General features: G+C 39.2%; 1 protein-coding gene across 2 annotated transcripts in view; it reads right to left on the bottom strand.

Annotated features, from left to right (window-relative positions):
* Positions 1 to 19,683, bottom strand: part of LOC100266796 (ubiquitin C-terminal hydrolase 12) — a 57,845-nt gene that overhangs the window by 13,223 nt on the left and 24,939 nt on the right. For both annotated transcript variants that reach the window (XM_002277664.4, XM_010653329.3), the window contains exons 9-15: positions 18,566 to 18,664; positions 14,913 to 15,022; positions 14,192 to 14,266; positions 13,126 to 13,204; positions 12,868 to 13,014; positions 12,695 to 12,775; positions 12,430 to 12,549 (exon numbers count right to left, since the gene is read on the bottom strand). In XM_002277664.4, the coding sequence (XP_002277700.1) occupies positions 12,430 to 12,549; positions 12,695 to 12,775; positions 12,868 to 13,014; positions 13,126 to 13,204; positions 14,192 to 14,266; positions 14,913 to 15,022; positions 18,566 to 18,664 (711 nt within the window). The remainder of the gene's footprint in view (positions 1 to 12,429; positions 12,550 to 12,694; positions 12,776 to 12,867; positions 13,015 to 13,125; positions 13,205 to 14,191; positions 14,267 to 14,912; positions 15,023 to 18,565; positions 18,665 to 19,683) is intronic.

Raw genomic sequence — 19,683 nt, 5'->3', positions numbered from 1 at the left:
CACTATATTGGTATGTCATTTAGGTTACTATGTTAGGGTAGTTATGTATTTTTATTTTTCATATATCAAACAATTTATCAAAAGTTTTTAATAGGCTCATGATTTTGGGGCTCAAAAAGTTAGATTTGCTGATTTGTTGTGATAAGAAAGAAATATGGGCAGATGAAGCAGTATTTAAGATAACATTTAGAAAGTTGGAAAATCTAACACTTGAAATGGTTTTCAAAATTAAAAATAAAAATAAAAATAAATAAATAAATAAATAAAAAATTAAAAACCCAAAATTTGAAAATAAACATTTATCTAATAAGCCTTAAGCCCAAACTGGTTAACCAAACCCTTGAAGCAACTCCCTCAAAAACTGAGGGAACACTAAAAAAAACCCAAATAGAGAGAATTAAAAAATCCAGAAATTCATTGCTAACCCACAATGAATGACAATCTGCTTAGCCAATTACTTATCCTCTTTTAAGGACCAAATCAACTAGAAAAAAGACAACTCCCTTTTGATCAGCTGGTCTACTTCTTGGATTTTCTCCCACATAATGTTGAAAGGAGAGAAATTGATTTTAAAGAGTTCGAAAGGAACCAAATAAGGATATGGACAATTAATTTGCATTTCCAACTTTTGGGCACAATGTTTTTGAGTCGAGTTAACCCTGACTAGATGTTCTTTTCTCCTTTTTCCAATTTTTTTTTGGTGATTAATAAATGAATAAAGAGAATGGGAACATTAAAGGATGTGCGGTCTTTAAAAGAATCAATGTGCATAAAGAATATCTAAATGATTATTATGACATAAAAGCAAATAGGAGTGAATAAATGTTCAAGCACCGCAATTAAGGGGATAAAAATTCTCTTCACCAACTTTAATTGATCTTGTGTTCTCTCAGGCTCTCAACTAATCCATTGTCCAAATTTGACTTGAAAGTCCCTTAATCAAAATATCTACCAACTGTCTTTCTGTTGAAAAATAGGGAGTACAAATAAGGTTACTATCCAACTTCCATTTGATGAAGTGTCTATCAATTTCTACATGCTTTGTCCGATCATCTTAAATAGATTATGGGCAATGCTAATATTTGACTTGTTGTCACAATATAACTTTATTGTTCCCTCCCATTTAATTTTGAGATCATCAAGAATGATTCTTAACCAAAGAAGTTCACATACTCCTTGTGCCATTACAATGAATTCTACCTTTGTGCTTAATTTGGACACAACACATTGCTTTTTGCTTTTCCAAGTAACTAAATTTCCTCCAAGGAATGTGCAATAACTTAAGGTATATCTTTGGTCTACAATTGACCTTGTCTAGTCTGCATTAGTGTATGCTTCCAAATTCAACTTCATATTCCTCTTAACTAGAATACCTTTTCCAGAAGTGAGTTTCAAATATTTGAGAATCCTATAGACTACCTCTAGATGACTATTCTTTGGTGAATGCATGAACTAACCATACACATAGCATAGGCTAATATCAAGCCTAGTGTGTGATAAGTAAATTAGTTTTCCCACTAGTCTGCGGTAATACCTCAACCCACTACTGCTTCATCCTTATCATCCATAAGTCTATGATTTTGTTCAATGGGACCATTGGTTAGATCAAGGACATATTTTTGTTGTGAAATGAAGGTGTGCTTGTTCGAATCAGCAACTTCAAATTCTAAGAAGTACCTTGACCTCCCTAGATCTTTGATGTCCAATTCTACAACAAGATATTTTTTAAGCCATTCAATCTCTTCTTAGTCATCCTCAATCACAATTATATCATCCACATAAACAATTAAAGATGTGACCTTTCCAAATGTTGAGCACTTAGTAAAGAGAGTATGATCTCCCTAACTTCGTCGATACTTCATCCTCGACATAACTTTAGCAAATCTCCCAAACCATGCCTCAGAGATTGCTTAAGCCCATCTGACGCCTTCTTTAGAATACACACGGAATCACTACCAAAGTTCCCACCAAATCTTAGTGGAGCCCCCATGTAGACTTCCTCTTCCAAATCACCACATGAGAAGACATTTTTAACATCAAATTGCAGCAAAGACCAACCAAGGTTAGTAGCCAAACATAATAAGACTAGAAACAGTGTTTATCTTTGACACTGGTGCTAAGTCTAACTATACCCTTTAGCTACTAATTTAGCTTTGTACCTTTCTAGAGTCCCATCAGATTTATATTTCACAATGAAGACCCACTTGAATCCAACTGGTCTTTTCCCTAAAGGAAGTTTTACAACCTCCCATGTTTGATTTTTCTCAAGTGCTCTCATTTCCTCACTCATGGCATTTCTCAAATTCTCATTTCTAAGTGCCTCTTGAACTGCTTTTAGGATTTCTAAGTGACTTAGGTGACTAAGGAAGGCTTTGTATGAGGGTGACAATTTCTTAAAGGAGACAATTGAAAATAGGGTGTTGGGTGCATGTTTAGGTGCCTTTTCTAATGGCAATTGGCAAATTTAGATCATTAAAGACAGGTTCATCCACATGATTTTCTATGGGCTGGTCAATGTATGGTGAACAAGGTGAATTAGGAAAGAGAAAGAGTTTAGTACCTATCATGAAATCCAATGAGTAGACATGTTAGTGCCCAAGGTGAAGCGGCTTCCTTCTTGAATAGACTTGCAACGATGTAGTGATAGTATCACCTAGTCTTTTTTCTTCCAATGTCTTAGAGATACCAGGTGGGTGAAGAGGCAAGGACAAGGTCACGAGTAAGTCAAGATTTTGTAGATCCAGCAGAATAGGAGACTTAATCTCCAAATAAAGGCTCCCCTTAAAGATATGTTTTAGGGTAGAAAGGGTCGGTTTTTCACAAAGGTAAAATCCATGGATGTGAAGATTATATAGTGTAGGAATTCAAAGAGGCTAGTGCAATGTTAAGAGAGAGAGTGAGAGAGTGTGAGAGCGAGGGTGAGGGCGATGACGACGAGGTGGAATTGAAACGGAAAAGACAGAGCTTCGGGGTGGAATCGAAAATCTTTGAAGTAGAGGTGGAGAAGAGAAGAGGTAAAACTCTACTCTTCATTGTGGAAAGTAAAAGAGGAGTGTCCTCATGGGTTAGACTGGGGCCGGCAAGCGTTGGGATTTTTCTGGAAGGGTTGGACCAGTGCGTTAAGGATGGGAAAGACGACAAATGGGAGAAGGGCTGGAAGGAAAAGGGGAGAAGGTACTCCATGGTGCGTGAAGTTAATAAGGCGGGGAGCTTTATCCGGTTAGGGGTCATAGATGCGGAGGAGAAAAAGTACAGTATCTGCATCCCGAGAGGCAGAGGGGGAAGAGAGGGATGGTCAGTTATGGCGGAAGCGGTGCGGAACTTGTATACAATGATTGACAGAAGGGAGAAAAAAAAGGACGAGCCGACCCCTAAAAGAGTGAAAGCTGAAATGGGAAAGAGATGGGGGAATAGGAATAGCATCTCGACCAGGATGGAGATAAAGGGGGAGGACATTTGCAGAAATGTGGATAGATTGGGGACAATGCTTGGTGGGAAAATGGAACCCTAAGGTAGCAGGAGGAGAGGATTTGGCGAGGATGGGGTGGCTGATGGCTAGTGTTTGGGGGATAAAAGGGAAGCTAGGGTTGGCCTGGATGGATGAGGGTCAGGCCCTATTGGAGCTTGAAAAGGCGGTAGAAGCAAGGAAAGTATTCGCTGTCAGGAAAAGGTTGGTGGGGGGGATTCATGTTGATCTGGAGCTGTGGAGTCCGAGTTATGGGTGTCTGGAAGAAAGGGAAATAGAAAAGGAAGTTTGGGTGAGGATTAAAGGCTTGCCTCTGTCGCTTTGGGTTCCTAACATTTTGCGAAGGGTGGGAGATGAGTGCGGGGACTTTGTAGCCATGGACGCTCTAACGGAAAAAATGGAAAATCTCCGATGGGCGAGGATCCTGGTGAAGACGAAGAGAGGCGAGCTGCCAAGCTCGATAGAAGTTGGAATTGAAGAGACTATCTATCATCTCCTGCTATGGTGGGAAGTATTGTTGTCGATTAGACAGAAGCCGGAGGACCGTCGAGGCTCAACAGATCGTGGTAGAGGAGAGGAAAGGGGCGACGGAGGCTCACGCGCTGGCCGGCGAGTGGAAGAGTGGGGCAGCGTAGGTCTTGATGTACTACTACGGTCAGACGATGGGATGGAACGGCAGTTGGACGGGATGGGTAAGGTCTCGTCGGTGGGCCGGATCCAATTCGGGTCGATGTTCCAGGCTTCAGTGGGTGAGGCGGAAGATGGGTCGTCCTTGGATGGGCTTAATGAATCCAACTTAGGCCTAAGGAGGGATGGGGGGCTTAGTCCGCAATCAACATTTGAAGTAGTAATGGCAAAAGAGGCTGAAGGTGGTAGGCTTGGGTCGATGGGCAGGACGAAAGATCCAAAAGGTAAGGAGAAGGTATTAGAGGAGGAGCCTGGGCCGCGAATTGGGCCATTTTTGGACCAAAGAAAGTGCAGCGGGCCGTCATCGAGTTGTTTGCAGGAGTTTGGGGCGCAGCCTGGTGGGCCTTCAGTCAAGAAGAGAAAAGGCCCGCCGGTGCATCAGCCTAAAATAGGCTCGATGGAGGCTTTAGCTCAACCTGGGCTTTTTGGTGAAGCCAACTTTGAGCTGGAGTTTCTAAGAGCGCGGGAGAAGGAAACTAAGAGTGATCAGAAGGCTAATCCTCTCTATGCGTTGGCAAACAGTGCTTTAGAGGATGAAGCTTTGAGGTATGAGGCTTTCTCATCTTTAGGGGGTTTATGGGACTCAGGGAATTCTTCTCATTCTTCTTTGCTTTCGCTTGGTCGGACTCCAAAGAGGGAGTTCTTTGACCATTCTGGGGTGATAAGGGAGGCTTGCCAGAATGGCAATGAGTCAAATGGGCAAGGTTCAGCTGGTACTAGGGAGAGTGGTAATGTATGCTGGGAATTGGTTGAATTTAAAGGCCCCATAGCAACGGCAAGGGAACTGGAGGGGGGATCATCACAGTATAAGCTACAAGAAGAAAGGAGGGAAGGTGACCTGGATTGGCAAGAAAGTAGTCTAGCAAGGTTCAGCCAATTCCTGGGTTTTTCAACTGATGGTCTGGAAAAGGATATTTTAAGTTTTTGGGTCAAAATCAGAAAAAGGAGGGAGAAAATTCATAGCAAAGGATTATTGGAAAAATCGAGGTTTGAAAGGGAGTTAAAGAGGTTGGAATGCTCAGTTAATTATGAGGGGGATGGCAGAAAGAAATGTCCTATCCAGGGCAGAGGGGTGTAGACTATGATTGTTTAATGAATCTCAAGTTGTTAAGCTGGAATGTGAGGGGGGTGAACGAAAGCACGAAAAGGAAAGTAATTAAATCGGTAATTAGGAAGCAGAAGGTTGATCTCTTTTGCATTCAGGAGACAAAAATTCAGGTTATGACTGACAGGGTGGTGAGAAGTTTAGGGTCGGGTAGATTTTTAGATTGGAAGGCCCTAAATTCGTGTGGCTCGGCTGGTGGTATCCTGATTTGTTGGGATAAAAGAGCTCTGGATTTGTTGGAGTGGGAGGAGGGTCATTTCTCTTTGTCCTACAGATTCAGGATAGTGGAGAATGGGGTGATTTGGGCTTTTACGGGTGTATATGGCCCGTTCACTAGAATTGAGAGGGAGTGTTTGTGGGAAGAAGTAGGGGCAATCAGAGGAATTTGGGAGGGGCCTTGGTGTCTAGGAGGTGATTTCAACATCACCCTGGCTCAATGTGAAAGAAGTAGGCAAGGGAGAATAACCTCAACTATGAGGAGGTTTGCGGAAGTTGTAGACGAGCTAGGTCTTATGGACTTATAGCTGCAAGGGGGTGCCTTCACGTGGAGTGGGGGCCTGAATAGTCTTTCAAGGGCTAGACTAGATAGATTTCTGGTTTCTCCCTGCTGGCTTGATCAGTTTAGTAGGGTGAGTCAGCGAAGGCTTCCTAGGCCGACTTCGGAACACTTTCCAGTATTACTTGAGGGTGGTAGCTTGAGGAGAGGGTATGCCCCTTTCAGATTCGAAAACATGTGGTTCAAAGTTGAGAGGTTCAAGGATTTAATCCGTAATTGGTGGCGGGGGATAGAGGTCAGTGGCAGCGCCAGTTTTAGATTGTCTGCGAAATTGAAGGAGTTGAAGCAGAAGCTTAAAGCTTGGAATAGGGAGGAGTTTGGAAATCTGGAATGTAACAAGGAGGTTGCGCTCCATCAAGTGGAGTATTGGGACAGAGTGGAGGATGAGAGAAGCTTGACAATGGAGGAATTAGCTTGTAAGAAGGAAGCCAAGGAGGGTTATGCCAAGTGGGTAGATCTGGAAGAAACTCACCGGAGACAGGTGTCAAGGGAACTATGGTTAAAGGCAGGGGATAGGAACACGGGATATTTCCACCGTATGGCTTCTGCCCATAGAAGAGTCAACCACATGGACAGAACTAAAATTAATGGGCTTAGGCTGACAGAGGAGCGTGAAATTAAAGAAGGGGTAGCGAATGCTTTTCAGCAGCAATTCTCAGAAAGTTCGGAGTGGAAGGCGGACATTGGAAGCCTTCCTTTTAATCAAATTTGCTTGCAAGAAGCGGAGACGTTGGAGCTTCCCTTCACTGAGGATGAGGTCCAAACGGCCCTGATGGAAATGAATGGGGATAAAGCCCCAGGTCCTAATGGGTTCTCTTTATTCTTCTGGCAACGTTGCTGGGACTTTGTCAAGGAGGAAATTTTGGAGATGTTTAAGGAGTTTCATGACCAAAATATGTTCCTCAAGAGTATTAACAATACTTTTCTGGTACTGATTCCTAAGAAAGGAGGGGTTGAGGATCTAGGGGACTTTAGACCCATCAGCCTTTTGGAGGGTCTCTATAAGCTGTTGGCAAAGGTCCTGGCCAACAGGCTTAAGAAAGTGATTGGAAAAGTAGTCTCCCCTTATCAGAACGCATTTGTCATGGGAAGGCAGATTCTTGACGCCTCTCTAATAGCAAATAAAGTGATCAACGCCTGGAATAAGAGGAGGGATAATGGGGTTATCTGCAAGTTAGATATAGAGAAGGCCTATGATAGTATTAATTGGCAATTCCTTTTGAAGGTCATGGAAAAAATGGGGTTTAGCTCTAAGTGGCTGAGGTGGATGTGGTGGTGTATTTCCACAACCAAGTTCTCAGTTATGGTGAATGGAACACCAGTTGGTTTCTTTTCAAGCTCAAAAGGGTTGCGGCAAGGGGACCCCCTGTCCCCTTACCTTTTTGTCATGGGGATGGAAGTGTTGAGCGTCCTTATCAGAAAGGCTATGAAGAGGGGCTTTATCTCAGGGTGTAAAATTCAACGTGGTAGAGGGCGGGCTGCCCACGTTGCTCATCTGCTCTTTGCCGATGACACTATTGTCTTTTGTGAGGCTAAAAAGGAGTACTTAACGAACTTGAGTTGGATTTTGTTCTGGTTTGAAGCCGCTTCAGGGTTAAGAATTAATTTGGCTAAAAGTGAGATCATTCCAGTAGGGGAGGTGTAAGGGATAGAGGAGCTGGCTGTAGAGTTAGGGTGTAGGGTGGGGCAGCTGCCGACTGTGTATTTGGGGTTGCCTCTGGGGGTGCCTAATAAGGTTGTCTATGGGTGGGATGGGGTAGAAGAGAAAATGAGAAGGAGGCTTGCCCTTTGGAAGAGTCAATATATTTCAAAGGGCGGGAGAATCACACTAATCAAGAGCACAATGGTTAGCATGCTAGTGTATCAGATATCTTTATTCCGAATGCCCATTTCTGTGGCAAGAAGATTAGAAAAATTGCAAAGAGACTTCTTGTGGGGAGGGGGTCACATGGAGAGGAAAGCTCATCTTGTTAAATGGGAAGTGGTGTGTGGGGATAACGAGAATGGGGGGCTTGGAAATAGGAAGTTTACCCTTATGAATAAAGCGTTACTTGGTAAATGGACTTGGAGATTCGCTTCTGATAAGGAGGCCCTTTGGAAGCAAGTGCTGGTGGCAAAGTATGGTCAAGAGGATCACGGCTGGAGGACCAAAAAGGCTGTGGGTGCGTGTGGGGTGGGGGTGTGGAAGGAGATTTTAAAGGAAGCTGGCTGGTGCTGGGATAAAATGGTGTTCAATGTGGGGAAAGGCAATAAAATCAGGTTCTGGACTGACATGTGGTGTGGGGATTCAGCACTATCCCAAAGGTTCCCGCATCTTTACATCTTGGCAGCCCATAGAAACGCGTTAATTGAAGACATGTGGGACCAGAATGTTGGAGAAGGAGGCTGGAACTTGAGATTTATTAGGGATTTTAATGACTAGGAGGTGGAGATGGTAGGTGAGCTGCTCCAAGCATTGAGAGGTTTCAGGATTACTTGGGAGGAAGACTCGGTTTCTTGGAAGGGAGGGGGAAGTGGGCAATTTAGAGTGAAGGATGCGTATAGCTGGTTGGATAGGCCTATGGATGTCATCTTCCCGAAAAACAAAATTTGGATGGAAAGAGTCCCAACTAAAATCATGTTTTTTGCGTGGGAAGCGACTTGGGGAAAGATTTTGACTCTTGATAGACTCCAAAAGAGAAGATGGCAGCTCCCTAATCGGTGTTTTTTGTGTGCTTGCGAAGCGGAAAGTGTGAATCACATTCTTATTCATTGTACAGTGGCCAGAGTGCTATGGGACTTAGTGTTGGGTTTAGTTGGGGTCAAGTGGGTGTTCCCTAATACTATAAAGGAGGTTTTATATAGCTAGGGGGGTGCTTTTGTGGGGAAAAAAAGGAAAAAGTTTTGGAATTCCATTCCGTTATTCCTTTTTTGGATGATTTGGAAGGAAAGGAATAGATTAGCATTTGGGGGGGGGATTTAGCAATTAAGAGGTTTAAGTATTCTTTTGTATGTAATATTTGGGGTTGGGCTAAATTGTATATGGAAGAGGAGCCACATTCCCTTTTAGGTTTCCTGGAGTGGCTTGCCTCCAGTTAAGGGGTGGTTTGTTTTTTGGCCTTTTTGCTTGTAAGGCCTTTGCTGCCTTGTATACGCCCTGTATACTTTGGGGCTCTTTAGCCTTCTTTTAATGAATTGCGCTTGCTTATCAAAAAAAAAAAATATAGTGTAGGAATTCAGAGAATAAAATCCCCATTAAATAGGGATTAGTTAACTTGTTTATCTCCTTTTAAATAAAAAGATAAGGATCAATTCCAAATCTCATTTTTGTATTTCATTTTTATGTGTTTATCCCTTAGTTTTAGAGATAGCTTTATGGTCCTAGAATTAAGGAATTATCTATGGCAGGTTGTTTCCATCTTTCCTATTTGTGTACTATTATTGCTCATGGTGAAAAATAAGAAAAATGGGTTTTTCCTCTCTATCATTCTTGATGGTATCAGAGACAAATTTGGCTTCTTAGGGTTTCAATTTTTTCTCAAGCCTTCATCGCTGGCTGTTTAAGAACCTGCAGAAATTTGTTTTTTGAACAAAAAAAATTCTACTCTGTTTTTTAATCCAAAAACAGAGCATTTCTTGCTATGGCTTGAATTGCTACAGCCTTTTCATTGACAATCAGATTTTCTGTTCCAGCACTGCCTTATAACCCTTCCTCAGCCTTTTCTGTTTTTTTTTTTTTAATTCTGCTCTATTTTTTTGTCCACATCCATCAACACAATATGAGCAAACTTGACCCTAAAGCCAACAAATATCTTTTCTTTGGATATTCCCCCACTCAAAAAGGGTAGAAGTGCTATTCCCCTGCTATCAAGAAATTCTATGTCACCTTCCTTGAAAATCAACCATTTTTCACCAAAAATAACATTCAAGGGGGAACATATATGAATGTGATTTTTGGTTTCAAGAAGTTCCCAAAATTGAACCTAGTGCTTCAGTTAACCAACCTATACCTGATATACCTCAACCTATCCTTCCTAAAATTGCTCCTGAACAAGCTGTCCCTTCAACCTCTCAATCTAAGCCAACTATTCCTACCTCTTCTTCTACACAACATGCAAATAACATTGAGTTACATGTTTATTCAAGGAGGAAAAGGCCACGAGAAGAATTAGAGGATCACACTATTCTAGAGCAAAACCAAGAATCCAATCCAAGATCAGAAAGTCCAAGTAACTCAATTCAAGAAACTAAAGTTTATGATACTCCTAATGATCTTTATATGCCTATTGCTCTAAGAAAAGGCGTAAGATCATGTACCCAACATCCAATCTCTAATTTTATTTCTTATGATAGATTATCATCAAAATATCATGCATTTGTTACTAATCTATCAAATATAGAGATTCCAAGGAGTATCCGTGAAGCTCTAGAAAACCCTGATTGGGGGCAGGCTGTAGATGATGAAATCAGGGTGTTGAAAAAGAATGGGACTTGGAAATTATTAGACTTGCCAAAAGGGAAGCAACCAGTTGGATGTAAGTGGATCTTCACTGTTAAGTACAAGTCAGATGGAAGGGTAGAACGGTATAAGGCAAGACTTGTGGCCAAGGGATTCACTCAGGCCTATGGCATAGACTACCAAGAGACATTTGCCCATGTTGCCAAACTTAATACCATGAGAGTACTGTTGTCTTTAGCAGTCAATCTAGATTGGACTCTTCAACAATTGGATGTCAAGAATGCTTTCCTCAATGGAGATCTAGAAAATGAAGTCTATATGAAAATCCCTCTACTATTTGAGAATAAAGCCAATGTTAGTAAGGTTTGAAAACTTCAAAAATCCTTATATGGACTTAAAAAATCTCCCAGAGCATGGTTTGATAGGGTTACTAAGGCGGTTAAGAAACATGGGTACATACAAGGACAAACAGATCATACTCTATTCATCAAACATTCCTTGAATGGGAAGATTACTATTCTTATCGTCTATGTTGATGATATTATCTTGACAAAGAATCATATAAATGAAATGGACAAGTTGAAGGAAGTATTGGCCAATGAGTTTGAAATAAAAGACCTAAGACCTCTCAAATATTTCCTAGGCATGGAAGTGGATCGCTCAAAGAAAGGTATTGTGGTTTCTCAGTGGAAATATGTTCGGATTTACTAAAGGAAATAGGGATGCTAGATGTAAGCCTTCAAATACTTCCATAGAATCAAACTACAAAGAAGGACTAATGACAAAAAGCCCCCAATTGACAAAGGAAGGTACCAATGACTTATAGGGAAAATCATTTATCTTTCCCAAACACGACCTGATATTTGTTTTTCAGTAAGTGTCGTAAGTCAATATATGAACAATCCTAATGAAGAGCACCTTGAAGTTGTCTATCGAATTTTATGGTATTTAAAGATAACACCAGGAAAAGGTCTCTACTTTAGAAAGGGAATCAACAAAGGAATTGAAGTCTACTTTGATGTTGATTGGCAGGATTCATTCAAAACAGAAGGTTTATTATTGGCTACTGCACCTATGTTTGAGGGAATCATGTAACTTGGCGGAGTAAGAAGCAATCTGTTGTAGCAAGAAGTGGTGCTAGCAAGAAGTAGTGTTGTGGCAGAGTTCAGGGCTCTTGCTCAAGGTATTTGTGAAGGAATATGCCTGAAAAGATTACTTGAAGAATTGAGAATTGAAGCTGATGGAGTAATGAGTGTTTTTTTGTGACAATTTAGCAGCAATCAGCATTGCAAAAAATCCAATTCATCATGACAGAACCAAACATGTTGAAATAGATCGTCACTTCATCAAAGAAATGATTGAAGAAGGGATACTCCATTTGATCCATACTCTGACTAGTTTGCAAGTAGCTAATATTTTCACAAAAGCTCTTCCAAGGGTGAAGTTCGAGGAATTGATTTCCAAGCTGGGAATGATAGACATCCATTCCCCAGCTTGAGGGGGAGTGTAGGAATTCAAAGAATAAAATCCCTATTAAATAGGGATTAGTTGACTTGTTTATCTCCTTTTAAATAAAGAGATATAAATCAATTAATAGGGATTAGTTGATCTGTTTGTCTCCTTTTAAATAAAGAGATAAGGATCAATTCCAAATCTCATTTTTTTATTTCAGTTTTACATGTTTATCCTTTAGTTATAGGGATGGCTTTATAGTCCTAGAATTAAGGAATTATCTATGGCAGGTTGTTGCCATCTTTCTTATTTATGTACTAATATTGCTAATGGTGAAAAATAAGAAAAATAGAGTTTCTGCTCTCTATCATTCTTGATATAGCAATATTTACTTGACAAATAGCGTCAAGTGGGATCTTACTTACCAAACAGTCCTCTCCAAGTGGCACCAAAGAAATCAGATATAGGGACTGATGATAATGAACTTATCAAACAAGAAATGCAGACTTTGCTCTAATAAATGTCTAAATGAAGACATGGTCAGTCTAAAAAAGCATTACAATTTCTACTTGAAAGGCTCTGAAGAGAACTAAACTATATTAATGAACAGTTTAAATAGCACCAACAAGAATGAGCAGTGAAGAAAATTCACATAAAAAAATAAATAAAAATTATGACCAGTAACATTCTTTCAAACAAGATGCAAACCTATGTTGAAATGGTACCTTGAAAAAGTTGAAAGGCATCTGCTTCTGGATACGAAAACTTCTAACTTTGTCATGATCCACAAGATCAAAATATATATCCCTTCCAATATGTTCTACAAGGTCATCATCTCGTGCAACCTATAGAAGCTTCAAATAATTGTTCAATAAAGTCTGCTCAACTCAGACTGGAGACTAATTGTCTCAAAAGCATCCTCAACCATGAATAGGGACTAAATATGTTCAAAAAGCAATTGTCAATAGAAGAAAAATTAGAACTAGTAACCTTAATAATGGTATAAAGATGTGACTCGGCTTTTTCCTTTTTCTTGTGCTCTTTTTCTTCTTGTTCTTTCTTCAACCTCTCCTGGTGCAAGCCATGGAATGAACTCTAGTCATGCATCCAAAAATAGAAATTTGAAGAAATAAAATTGACTAAATGTAATAGCAGAATCTTACCCGGAGATGTTCAGCAATGTCCTTCTCATCCACATTGCAAATTATTTTGTCCTTGTCACTTTCACGTATATACACCAGCATGTATGCATTTGAATACTTCGTAAATTTAAAGGGGGTGTTATTCAATCCAGGATTTGTCTGGGGCAGCTGTTAATCATTAACAGGCAAAGTAGGAAAAAGCATGAGTTCGAAAGAACATGCAAGTGAAGAATAACAAATAGACTCAAAAATTATGAGCTAAACTCAAGAAAACATTACCTCTTCTTCACCACCATATTGCTCCTCCAAAGCCCTCTTCACGTCTTCTTTTGTCACCCTTTCATCATCAAATTTATACCTGAAAAATTCCCAAGTTATTCTTTTTATACAGCATGACAACTGTAGGGTAAAATTGTAGCTTAGCTACAAATGGCATTGCATGTACTCATCCATACATTTAATTTGTCGAGTATTCTTGAAAATTTTTAACACAATGGAACCTAGACTATAGCTATTATGCCAGAACCCAAAAATTAGTGGTACAACAAAGATATCTAGCAACATTTGGAACTTCTGACCCTACGAAGTAAGTCTTTTCATGTAATTGACAGAGATCATTTGTTTAGAAAATGGTGAACACTTGTAATCCTACTGAAACCCATTAACTGTTAAATATCAACTCAGTCAGCAATTCAACTCTTCAGAAAATATACCTTGGTAAACAGATCCGGGGGGGATATGAGAGTAATTCAACCCAAAACATGGACAAAAGCACCATAATGATTGCATGACATATATAGTGCAGTGCAGGACCTAACACTGAATGAACCATAGGGCTTATCCACTATGCACCAACTGAATATATATAAAGTTAGAAATCATAAGAACCCAAAGTAATTGGTGCACCCAAGAGAAAGTGCCTATCTTAGCATGCAGACCCAATTTCTAGGCATTTTCACAATTAACAAAAATGATCAAATGTTAAACAGAGTGAATGATAAAATTAAAATAACTAATGAAGACATCAAAAAACACACAGCACCAAGAAACAGCAAGCTACACCAGAACAGAGAAGTTCAAACAAGAACATCAAGCAACAAAGTGTCTAAACACCAATAATTAAACAAAAGTTAAAATTAGTATTTTTTTTTTTATATAGGGAAAAGTTAAAATTAGTATATTAATTAAACAAAAGTTGAAATTAGTATATAAAGAGAAGCCCACACAAAAACCCTTGGTTCAGAACATTGAGGCACACCATAGATGCTTGGAAGCAATTGCTAATACACTTATACATACACATATAAATGATAGAATGTGCAAAATCTGGGAATACAGTCCATACCACTGATCAGAAAGGGTGGGTCTTATAAAGGCATAATAATGTCCACCATGCACTCCGCCACTGTGAACTAGAACACTACAAACAACGTCAAAATGTGTAAGAGATAAACAATAGTATCCATTTTGCATCAATAAAGCATCAAAAACTTGATATATACTATTCCCGAATGTTCAGTACAACAGATGCAATCAGGCAGCGTTCAATTTCTTTCTATTTTTCTTTTGATGTTTTCAGCTTAAAGCAATCTAACAATAATAAATAAATAAAGCACAAACGCTACATTGTGAAATTTTTTCTGGAATCCAGCAGTACAAATTTATTACTGCATATTCAGTACAGGTATGTCACCTATAAATTGGACTTCTACAGTTAAGAAACAGAATATATCATTGCTGAGTTCCTCCAGTCCTAGGAATAAACTGACAACAAGGGAAACAGTATACCAACTGTCTTCCCACCAGATGAAGCTTCATGGATAACAGAAATAAAGTACGATCCAGCACATAAACAATGAGCACTTAAGGAAAACAGTTTCTCATGGGAAAGAGAGAATTTTGAGTTTATTGAGTTTCTGCTGCAAAACTTTTGCCTCTCAACCATCACAAAGTAACAAATTTCACAACTTTTGACCACCATAGAAATGATTTTAGCTAGGTTATAACCTTAAAAAACAGTCGGTGATTATTCTTCAGAGAGCAATAAACAATGATATTACTAATACCTGTGAAGGGCGTAAAGGTTGCGAACAGTCCTATTGGCATCAGGAGATAAATATTTGCCATTCTCTCGATCAAGATCAAGTTGCAGAGGGAACTCATAGCGATCATTTATCTACACAATGAGAGCATAAAGAAGAATTTTATCTTTAAGTCAAGGGGAGAAACACAGTCCATAAAGCAAGTTGTGTACCCAAGGAAGAGATTTCTACCACTCCAAAGCTAAAAAGAAAACCAAAAAGGAAAAACATAAAATTGCTCCACATTTAACATGGTTAAAGAAAGGCAACAGTTCTTGCCTACTAATTAAAATCACTATCAACCACTTAAGGATGGAAAGTCACCCAATAATTTAATCATTAGCAGCCACAAATGAACCTTAAAAAACAGATACACCAATAGTTGAATGTCAGCAAGAAAAATCATCCACTGGTTGAGCTACTTGGGAGCTACATCCCATAGGAAGAAAATTCTTGAGATTAACTATCCTAAGTCTTAATCAAGAAAAATTCAAATTTGATAATTGAATTACCTTTGACTATCAGTTCTTACAATCAACACCCAAATCATAATTTATCATCATAGGTCACAATTTTCCCAATCTTGTTCTGTACTTTTTTTATTCATTTGATCATGAGATCTAGCCAAAATTTTGCTTACAACAGATCAAAAACTGTTGTCAATGATTCAAATACCTAGGAAGCATTCACTGAGCTAATTCAAGCATCAATTTTATCTCATAAAAGGGAAAATCACCGTAGCTTCCAAACATCTAGCATCAGAGCCAGGAAAAGGTTTTGCAAGGTGGAAGAGAAGAGTTCTGGGATCAGATTCTAAGGCATTCCTGCGGGAGAGTGGATTTCAATCACTAAAAGAAGTCGAGGTGTTTTTGTCTCTTTGGCTTTCAAAAAGGAGGAGATTGATTGGCTCTTGGAGCAGTTAAAGAAAGCAGCAGATTTAGAGAGCTCTCCGGATTTCAACAGGAAGTTCAAGGAAAAATCAGGGACTCATCTACTTGAGGTATGCTTTAACAGCATAGGAAGGTTCATCAAGTTGTTGAAGTTTGCCACAAACCAATGAACTATAGTTGTGGTGATTCAAGGAATTAAAAGCAGAGGATAGGATAGGATAAGTTGGAGATATCTTTAATGGCAAAAATATATTTCAGTGATTTTCTAGATAGACTACCAGAGGCAGTGCCATCAAAGAAGACAGTGGGCAGCGGTCAATGTGGCGTTAAGCCTTCTTATGCTACTGTTGTGGTGGAGGGCCCAAGGAAAGGTGCTTTTGTCCCAACAGGAAAATGAGCTAGAGCTGTGATTTGTGAAAGTAAGGTCTGTATGAAGGATTGATCAGAAGTTGGAAGAGCCATTGCAAGACTGCTAAGTGTGAGGGGTATGGTGTCTAGTACTTCTTTCTCGATCTTCAAAGGATTATTATTTGTGGATTCCTTTAAGAAAGGCTTGTTGGCTTCAAGAGGTGGGTTGGGTTTCAATGAAGGGAAGCACTACCATATCATGAGGAGATGGTCACTAAGAGAAAATACGGTGGTTCTCAAAAATTTAGGTGAGTATGGATTGAATTACTTGGCCTGCTTTTCCATTTATGGTCTGAAAAGCACAGGGATCATCTGCTAAAGTGTTGGGGGACAATTTCAGAAATCAATTGTCGTTCTTTAAAACTAACTGATTTTCCAAAGAACAAGCCAAAAGTAGAGTTGAAAGCGATCACGGTACTACCAGCGCTATTAGAGGTCAAAGATGGGGCATGGTGTTTTATAGTCTCTATTTCAATCATCAGAGAATAGGAAAAAGGACGTTGCGGAAGGGATGAGATAACTTGGAGCAGGTCTTAGTTAGACTCAACGATACGTGGCCGCATTCCAAGGTGAATTCAAGATTTAGAGACAAGTTGCAGCAGCAGGTTGAATCTGAGAGACAGTTTTCCTCCACTTCCGTTTTTTCAAATTCAAAATTAAGGCCAAACAAAGCCCCTAGTGTGGGAAGCACTCAAAGAAAAAGCTACTAATTATGTGAAGAAGGCCCTACTCTCCTCAAAATGGTAAAAAGCTCATTCTGAGGGAAAGAATGGCCTAATAGAGGAGGATAGCTTATGTTCCAAGGCGGTTAGCACCCTGAGGTTTGAGTCCCCATGGAGAGTCCTAAGGGCTTAGCCATGGAAGGTTCCTCGATTATCAAAAAAAAAAATAGAGGATAGCCTATTGTCATATAAAACACACTCAATTGGGGAAAATATTGTTAGTGCAAGCAAGCCCAGCTTGATGAAAGGAGCCCAAGTTGTTAGATGTTTCGAAACCAAATTGTGGACCATGCTGAACCCATTTTTTAAGGAAGAGGAAGCCTACCTCAGGAGTAGGAAAGGGCCTGTGGTGTGAATTGGGCTAGCCGCAATTATATGAAGAGGATGGTCCATTTTACTTTAATCTTCCGAAGGCCCAAGGTTCTGGTGTCTCCACTTTAGAGATTCAACCCATAGCAGTCACGCATGAGATGAAATCACGAAGGCCAATCCCAAACATCCATAGTCTTCACATAAGAAGTATGCCTCATTGCCTCCATCTTCCAAAGCTTCAATTTCGAACAAAAATTGCTTCTATAGGATCGAAAGGGATTTTAGAGAAGACAAGTCTATCATGATTTGTGGTGACGAGGAGTTCAAAGATGACCCTATTCAAAAGATTGGTTACACAATGGAGGTCATGAGGTCCATTGGGAAATTGCAAGAATGAAAGCCATTTTTAGATTTTTTTTTTTTTTTTTTTTTCCTTCTTTCATTTTCCTCCCCATAACCAAATGAAGCCTTTGGCATTGGAAATTATTTTCTTTACAAATATCACTTGCTATGTGACCCCACACCATGTTTTTTAAACAATCAACTTTGGAGCAAATAACAAAGGTGGAAAGCAACATTAAAAATTAAAAATTAAAAAGAAAAATCAAAGCAAATAGAACCCTGGACCTAAAAAGTCCGAACTCTACGCACTCCAAAGAAAACTCCTAGGAAGGAATGAAGTCTACTTGAAACTCCTTTAAGCGTCCATACCCTTCTTTTTTCCAAAGCAACAGCTTCTTGACTCATTTCTCTACTAGATCCACCTAATCCTAGGTCTCTTTTCTCTATTTGATCCAACTAACTTGCAGAATGGCAAAGAGGACCTTCATCATAGAGAGCAACTAGCAAGGGACCATCATTCTAGACCAGCTAGAACAAGTAAAATATAGCAACAGCCCAAAAGAAAATAAAAGAACAAGTGGTCCAGGTATTCTCCATTCTGTCCATATAGCGTAAACCAATCAACAAGGCTTTACAAAGTTTTCTTTTTCTGGAGGTTGTTTTCATAAGTTAACTCCTCTTTTGGATGCTCTCATTAGCACATGAGAATCAATTTTCACTTTTAAAATCTAATAATTAGGAAAAGCTTTCAATAAAAATAAGTATTTAAAACAGAACAAAGAAATTTAGAGCTATAACTCGTACAAAAATAAATATTTCTATATTTTTTCCAGTTTTACGAATTTCTAGTTTATATTCCAAGTTTTACACCTTGTATGAAAATAAGAAAGAAGCCAATTCATGCGATGCACCAATGATATAGGACACTTTGTAATAGAGCAGGAACGGTTATTAGACTGCTGACCTTTACCATAGTGTCCCGCATAAAATCATATTCAAATCGCTTCAGCTGAAGTTGAAGGACAGGAGGGAAGTCAATGAATAAGACACCCTTCCTAGCATCCTGAGACAAGCATACCAAATTCAAAACAGTCACTTGATGGAAAGCGAAACATAGAATGAGGTTTTCATGACAAAGGGGTAAGACGGTAAATATGAAACCCTTCCTAGCATCTTGAAACAATCACACAAAATTCAAAACAAAACATGATAAGAAGATAAACACAGAATAAGAGTTTCTTATCATTGTTCCCCTAACATTAAATATAAATAACTTAAGCAAAATTATAATACTAGGTCAAGACAATATTGTCAACCTGTTCCATCCTAGCTTGTCTCTGTCCTGGAACATCTCATTCTGTCCATAGAAAATAACAGCCAAACAGACACAAGGCATGTTACATAGGATACCAAAGCTGATTCTTATAATTCTTCCAGTCATTCAGTAATATTCCAGTGAACCAGCCAATTGAAAACAAAAAATAAAGATAGAAATGAAGAGCGTGAGACCTGCCAGTTAAAAAATCAACTCCTATTGTTGCAGTCTTAAATTACCCGACAACCATACAGCCACCCCACATATACTAATTTGCTTGTGATTTCCTGCACAACACCAACTTGAAGGACTAACCCAATGGTGGTACCTAGATCCCATCTAGGTAGGGGGTTGGGGTGGGCAGCGACTTCAGTTTTCTTTAAGCAGTGGTGACAGATGTTTAGGAAATAATGGGGATGACAATTCATGGAGGTCGTGTTCAAATCATGTCAAAGCCTAGGTATTTTACTACTAACACAAATAATAATCATGTTAAAAATATAAACCCAAATATTATCAAATTACTAAACAGATAACACATTGTGTAACCTATTTAATAATCAAATCCTCCTATTTAATAATCAGTTTGGGTTAGGTCTTGTATAAGACTATAAGATCAATGTCTCAACTAAACATGTTTATGACTCAATTGACATATTTATTTAAAAACAAATTTAAAATGAGTTAAATATGAGTTAAATAGTTTAAAGTTATAATTAGGTTAATCAGCATGATTAATAAATGGGTCAGGTCAAATTCATGTTATA

Source organism: Vitis vinifera, chromosome 6, assembly GCF_030704535.1.
Source record: "Vitis vinifera cultivar Pinot Noir 40024 chromosome 6, ASM3070453v1".
NCBI lineage: Eukaryota > Viridiplantae > Streptophyta > Magnoliopsida > Vitales > Vitaceae > Vitis > Vitis vinifera.
Note: the sequence above shows the minus strand (reverse complement) of the source record. Positions and strands in the feature narration are given on the sequence as shown.